Raw genomic sequence first — 6656 nt, forward strand, 5'->3', positions numbered from 1 at the left:
GGGGACTATGAGAAACTGTAATGTGTGCGGCAGTTGCCTGTGTCCCCATCGTAACTGTATGCTCGGCTGGAGGAGGAGAAAGAGGGGTATGCAGGTGCACCAGGAGCCCACTTCCTTTAAGATCCCTGCAGCCAAGTCTAACTTCACAGCGGTCTCAGCTTGCATCACCAGGCCCCTTAGCAGGCTTTCAGGCGGTGCCCCTCTGAGCTCTACCCAAAAACAGCCTTCGCAAGGATGCATGCACACTGTGACACACGGTGACACACGCTTCCTCCTTTCTGAACAGCTAGCTCCTCAGTCCCTAACAACACCAGCTGCCTCTTGGGGCTCACTCGTGTTGAAAAAACGGGATGGGGTGGGGGCAGGACACCAACCGCTTCACCAATGAAGCCCGCTCCCCGCCGTCCTCCTCGCCCCCTCCCTCCCCGAGCCTTCCTTGCCCCTCCTCCTCTAAGTCACAGCCGTCCAGTTTCCCCGCCCCACCCTCGCCACCCCCCCGACCCCAAGACTGGCCAGAGGCTCCCTAACCCCGGGCTCGCAAGCCGCTGACCCAGGGAGACAGGGCCCTCGAGGGGCTGCAAGCTAGCACGCCGCGGGCTGAGCCGGAGAGGCCGGGCTTGGGGGGGAGGGAGGCCCAGAGGGAGGGAGCGAAGGAAGGAGGAGGGTTGGGAGCTGGAGCCGGCAAGCGGCGGGAGCTCAGGCGAGCCTCGTCGGGAGTGCGTCTTCTCTGGAGAACAGGGCGCAACTAGAGGTAAGAGGACCCCTGCCCAGTCCCTCACGAGTCTCCGCTCCCCCTCCACCCCTCCCGCCCCGCCAGCTGCCTCCGCGCCCCTCCTCCCTAGCCACCTGCTGTTTCTGCCCTGGAGAACACCCTAGGTGACAGGAGGGAGGAGCCGCCTGACCTTATCTCATCAAGGCGAAGGGCGAGGGACCCCTGTCGGCCAGGAAGCCCCCAATCTTCCCCCTCCCCTTTCCTCCTCTCTCTGTCCTTCACCTCCTTCTCTCCGTCCTTCACGTCTTTCTTCTTCCCTCCCTTTCTGACTCCTTTTCTTTCTTTCGGAACCACCAAACTGGGTCTGGGGGGGGGTGGCGTAGGTTGGATGAAGGTGGGTGGGAAAGGGTCCAAAGGCTGTAGGGGAGGCCAGTGGGGGGCATCCAGACCAATTCCCTACACCTCCCTCTGGCTATCCATTGCCATGGCAACTAGGATGTACTGGGCTAGATGGAGGGGGGGGGGAATAAAAGTAGGGGGGATGGACTGAGACCTCTTGGGGAAAGCGCGAGTCTAAGGTTCTTTGCAGGAAATAGATGGTGGCACAGCTGTGCGCCCCCCTCCACCTCTTCCCCCTCCCCCCCGTTTGCCCCGAAGGTATTATGCGGGTCCTTATAGCTTCTATTCTGTTCGGCGTTCCACTTGATTTCCTAGTGCCTTCCTCAGATCTCACTGAACCGTGTCACTAAGACCAAGACCCTCCTCCTCTCCCTCATCAGAGGGAAACTGAGGCTCTGGGCCAGGGGAGGAAACCCAAGGTCCCCTAGTGAAGACAGCCAGCCTATTGAAGGTCGGCTCCCCCCCCCCCAGCTCTCTGTCCCCCTGCTCCTACCTCCACCCTCTTCCTTCTCACCCCCCTCGCTCCAGTATCTCCTCCCTAGGGGTTTCTGAACCATTCCTTCTATTTTCAGATACTACCACTTTCCCCCCTTTCTCCTCTGCTCAAACTCTCCTCCTTCTCCCTAGTCCCCCCCTCTTTCCATTTCTGGATGCTTCTGATGTCAGTGGTTCCCCCGCCTGCAGGTTCCCTAGCTACCCACCGCTTCAAGCCCAGCCTCCTTTCTCCCATTTTCCTTTGGGGAGCTGAAGGGGTGAACATTTAGGCTTAGATTTAATGGGCTGAGCGCAAAAGACCACAAGGTCTAGGAGAATAGCATGTAGGAGAAGGGCTTGAATGTGAGTCCTCCCCCCCCCACCTCCCAAAAAAAGGGAAGGCATCACAAGTCTCCCATTAGCAACTGAAAAAAGATCTGGGGACATGCAGACAGGGGTGGGTCTTTTGAGCACAGACTATTATAAGAAGGAAACTTAGAATTCCAAAGCAGGTTGAAAGGGCTAAAAAGAACGGAGCCAGGGAGCCTGTCCCATGTAGTCTGGAAGTGTGGGCGGGCTAATCCGTGTGGGCGAGCAAGCATCTGATTTAAGGCTTGAGAACGCTCCGAATGACCCCAAGGACCCTCAGCAACCAGTCATCCCTACAATTTCAAGAGAAACGGGGCACGAATGAGCTGGAGTTACAGCATAGGCCTAATTTTTGCTTCCTTCCATCCCCTCTTCCCTCACAGCTTGTCCAGGGGACTGAGCTCCACCCCTACCCGCCAAGACTCCCCCAACGGTCAAGACTGGAGAAAGAGACCTGGAAGTTCCCGCACGAGCATCAGAGCTCCCCAGCCACCCTCATCGATGGGAAAGCAGCCAGCTTGCCTCCCTGTCAATTACAGGGATAATTGAGAAAAGGCCCCGCCCAATATGGAGGCTGAGGGCTACCACCTCTATTGACTGTCCTCTGCCTTCTCACCTGCCCTGCCCACCTGGCCTTAGCTGGGTCAGTCATGCGATGCTGAGCAGGAAGGGAGACTCAGGGTCAGCTTGCCTGGCTACAGGGCAGGGATTGTGGGCAGCATCATGGGGGTGTGCGTGAGCGGGGCTCCAGGGTGAGACCTAGCCCCCGCCCCCAGGAATTCACGGGGGGGTGGGGGTGGGGGTGGGGCCAAGGATAGAATGGCTCGGGGTGGGTTGGGGGCAGAAGAGGCCTCCTTAAGGTCAAATGCATTGTCCTGGCTGGCCTGTGGCCTCTTGGCCCTGCTGGCCAATGCCTGGATCATCCTTAGCATCTCAGCCAAACAACAGAAGCACAAGCCGCTGGAGTTACTGCTCTGCTTCCTGGCGGGGACACACATACTCATGGCGGCTGTGCCCCTTACCACCTTCGCTGTGGTGCAGCTCCGGCGCCAGGCGTCCTCTGACTATGACTGGAACGAGAGCATCTGCAAGGTCTTTGTGTCCACTTACTACACGCTGGCCCTGGCCACCTGCTTCACAGTTGCCTCGCTCTCCTACCATCGCATGTGGATGGTGCGCTGGCCTGTCAACTACCGCCTCAGCAACGCCAAGAAGCAGGCACTGCATGCCGTCATGGGCATCTGGATGGTCAGTTTTATCCTTTCCACGCTGCCATCCATTGGCTGGCATAACAACGGAGAACGCTACTACGCCCGAGGCTGCCAGTTCATAGTCTCCAAGATTGGCCTCGGTTTTGGCGTTTGCTTCAGCCTCTTGCTTCTCGGGGGCATCGTCATGGGATTAGTCTGTGTGGCTATCACATTCTATCAGACACTGTGGGCCCGACCCCGGAGAGCTCGGCAGGCCCGGAGAGCGGGGGGCAGTGTGGGAGCCAAAGCAGGTGGGCTGGGGGGTTTGGGCACCCGGCCAGCTTTTGAGGTGCCAGCCATTGTGGTGGAGGATACTCGAGGGAAACGGCGGTCCTCACTGGATGGCTCTGAATCTGCCAAGACATCCTTGCAGGTCACCAACTTGGTCAGCGCCATCGTTTTCCTCTATGACTCACTCACAGGGGTGCCCATCTTGGTGAGATTGAGGTCCCCTCCGCTGTTCTTAATATTCAGGTCCCACCAGTCCTATCAGCCATGCGGAAACTCCATCATGGTTCCTCCAGTTCCGTCACCCATCGTCTTCCCCCTCCACCGGTCCCCTGACACTTGTGGTTCCCTGTCTTTATCATCTATCCTCAGCTCCCACTACTCAATCTCCCAGCTCCATCGGGCCATTCTCCCACTTCTACTTCTATTCTATGATCCACTATCCATCCACCCTGCCCTGAGCCATTATCTACTTGCTAATTCTCTTTGGAGACCAACCAGTCTCCGAGCACTCCTGAGTGGGAACCCCAGGCTTACCCAACCACACTCTCCAGGCCCCGTTCCTCAGTTTCTCTCAGGCTTTGAGTTTCTTGCAGCCTCACTCTCCCTGCCCCCCTCTTTCTCTCTCAGTCTCTCTGTGTGTCTGTCTCTGTCTCCCCCCTCCCCCCCCACTCACACTCAAACCCTCAACAACACCGGGGTTTTGTCTCCAGCACTTCCTGACTTTCCTCATTCAGTCCCTTCTCCATGCTCAGCCGACCTCCCTCGCATTAGGGGTGGGTATGCGGTTTAGGTAGGGCCTGGGCTCTCGGGCCTGACCTGTCATTCCCTATCCCCTGCCAGGTGGTGAGCTTCTTCTCCTTGAAGTCAGACTCAGCTCCGCCATGGATGGTGCTGGCTGTGCTGTGGTGCTCCATGGCACAGACTCTGCTTCTGCCCTCCTTCATCTGGTCCTGTGAGCGCTACCGTGCAGACGTGCGCACAGTGTGGGAGCAGTGCGTGGCTATCATGTCTGAGGACGATGGCGATGACGGTCAGAGGAGGGATGGGACTTTTTCTTTCCTGGACAGCTACCTCTGTTTTCTGTCCTTTCCACTGCCCTTCTCCTTAAGGAGATGTGCTGCCCTAGTGTGCCCCCTGCTGGTCTAAGTTGGAGCCAACTCCTGGCTCCCCTTAGTTCACTCTACCATCCAAGCCTTGCTTCCTCCCGCACTGAGGAGCCTTTCTCTAGGCCTCTGCTCCTTTCTAGAAGCCTACACTGCCCAGCTTGGTCCATGCCAAGCAGAGTTCCAGAGAAAGGGCCCTCAGTCCTAATGCAAAGGAGGCGTGGCATTACAGGGAAGCTAAACTTCCTGAAAGAGATTCTCTGCTCTTGGGACAATGCTTGGAGAAGAACAAGCAAACATATCTGTCTGTATAAAGGACAGTGAATGCAACAAAGTTGGCCAATCCCTTGATTCTCCTGGGGCATACAGGTTAATGGGACCCAAAGGGTCCTCCTGGACTTTCTGAAGGGGATGGGGAAGAGGGTAGGTGCTGTCTGCCTGTAACCGCTCTCTGCTCTTTCTCCCTCCTAGATGGGGCCTGTGATGACTACACAGATGGCCGAGTGTGCAAAATCCGTTTCGATGCTAATGGGGCCACAGGATCAGGCAGCCGGGACCCCTCCCAGGTGAAGCTGCTGCCCGGACGCCATATGCTCTTTCCGCCTCTTGAGAAAGTACACTATTTACAGGTATGGGACAGAAGGACTCACCTCCATTCTGGTCCCCTGCACCACTACTCCACGGCTTTAGACTGCAAGGTACCCTAGGAGGCAGATGAAGGAAAGAGGAGGGGAAGAAAGGTTCGCTCGGACCTCTCAGAACCAGGTTTGCCCACTAGAGCAAATGCTTTGGAGAAACGGAAGAGCGTGAAGCCATCTTGCAGGGTCCCCACTTTGGTTTCTGCCACCTCTACCTTTGTCTCTGCAGCACCTCCAGGTCTCACCTGCTCCTCTTCCCAGGTCCCTTTGTCCCGCCGATTGTCCCATGACGAGACCAACATCTTTTCTACTCCTCGGGCACCAGGCTCCTTCCTGCACAAGTGGTCATCCTCTGATGACATCCGGGTCCTCCCAGCCCACAGCCGAGCCCTTGGGGCGCCTCCTGAATACTTGGGACAGGGACACAGACTGGAGGATGAGGACGATGAGGACGATGCTGAAGGTGGGGGCTTAGCCAGCCTTCGTCAGTTCCTAGAAAGCGGCGTTCTGGGGTCAGGTGGGGGACCCCCACGAGGTCCTGGCTTCTTCCGGGAGGAGATCACCACGTTCATCGACGAGACACCTCTGCCTTCTCCAACTGCCTCACCAGGACCCTCTCCTCGTAGGCCTAGGCCACTGGGTTTTTCACCTCGACGACTCTCCCTTGGGTCCCCTGATAGCCGAGCGGTTGGACTTCCTTTGGGGCTAAGTTCAGGGAGACGCTGTTCCCTGACAGGGAGTGAGGGGAGTTCAAGGGCTTGGGGAAGACCCTGGGGCCCAGGGAACCCCATCTTCCCCCAGCTCACCCTGTGAGGTCACATGGGGACCTGCTTAACTCAGAGGAGGGGACGAGGGTGAGTGAGTACTCCTCATTCTGGCCCTGAGCCTGTGGGAGCTGCCTCCAGAGAGATGGGCACTGGATATGGGCTCTGGAGCCCCAACTCTCTCCCATCCAAGCGACCAGATACCCTACTCACCTGTCTTCACCCCTAGCAAAATGTATTAAAAGGCTGAAGTGTTGCCATGGAAACCTTGTGTTCAGCATCTGCGGTGGAGAATGGTCAGTGGCTTGGACAAGGGAGAGTGGCTCAGAGAGGACAAAATGGAGAAAGGGCACGGGGAAAAGATACAGAGATGGTCCAACATGCAGACGTAGGAGAAATGGGCTTAGAAGCATATGATCCTGAGATGGGACACTTGAGTGTGTTAGCTTGAAATGGAAAGGATCTTTGTTTAAATTAGTAAAAGCGCGCAATCTTCATCTCCCCTAAGTGCATCGGGTCTTCATTTTCTGGGATGAAAAGTTTTGGTGCTAGAATTGGTGTCCCAAGCCCGGAGTCTTCCACGCTGAGTTTTAAAGGTCCTTCTCCATCCCAAAGTGGGTTGGCAGAAGCGTGGGTAGATGAACGTGTGAGGCTTGTCCACAATCCTTTCCAGGATTGACGAAAATGAAGTTACCCCCACGCCACAGGCATCCCAG

At 57.0% G+C, this 6656-nt stretch overlaps 1 protein-coding gene across 1 annotated transcript; it reads left to right on the top strand.

Annotated features, from left to right (window-relative positions):
- Nucleotides 1-324: 324 nt before the first annotated feature.
- On the top strand, nucleotides 325-6442 carry GPR162 (G protein-coupled receptor 162). Its single transcript, XM_084765098.1, has 5 exons — nucleotides 325-751; nucleotides 2338-3640; nucleotides 4276-4465; nucleotides 5010-5167; nucleotides 5438-6442. Exons 2-5 carry the CDS (start codon nucleotides 2774-2776, stop codon nucleotides 5987-5989), a joined length of 1767 nt encoding a protein of 588 aa, XP_084621224.1. The 5' UTR covers nucleotides 325-751; nucleotides 2338-2773; the 3' UTR covers nucleotides 5990-6442.
- The last annotated feature ends 214 nt before the right edge of the window (nucleotides 6443-6656 follow it).

The sequence above is a fragment of the Acomys minous genome (assembly GCF_964271855.1).
Source record: "Acomys minous genome assembly, chromosome: 17".
NCBI lineage: Eukaryota > Metazoa > Chordata > Mammalia > Rodentia > Muridae > Acomys > Acomys minous.

What these genes read in the sequence shown, in the direction of transcription:
- GPR162 (XM_084765098.1), top strand. Translation starts at nt 2,774, where the DNA reads ATGGCTCGGGGTGGGTTGGGGGCAGAAGAGGCCTCCTTAAGGTCAAAT. An exon ending in TCACAGGGGTGCCCATCTTG is followed by an intron (nt 3,641 to 4,275) that starts GTGAGATTGAGG and finishes ATCCCCTGCCAG; the next exon opens with GTGGTGAGCTTCTTCTCCTT. An exon ending in TGAGGACGATGGCGATGACG is followed by an intron (nt 4,466 to 5,009) that starts GTCAGAGGAGGG and finishes TCTCCCTCCTAG; the next exon opens with ATGGGGCCTGTGATGACTAC.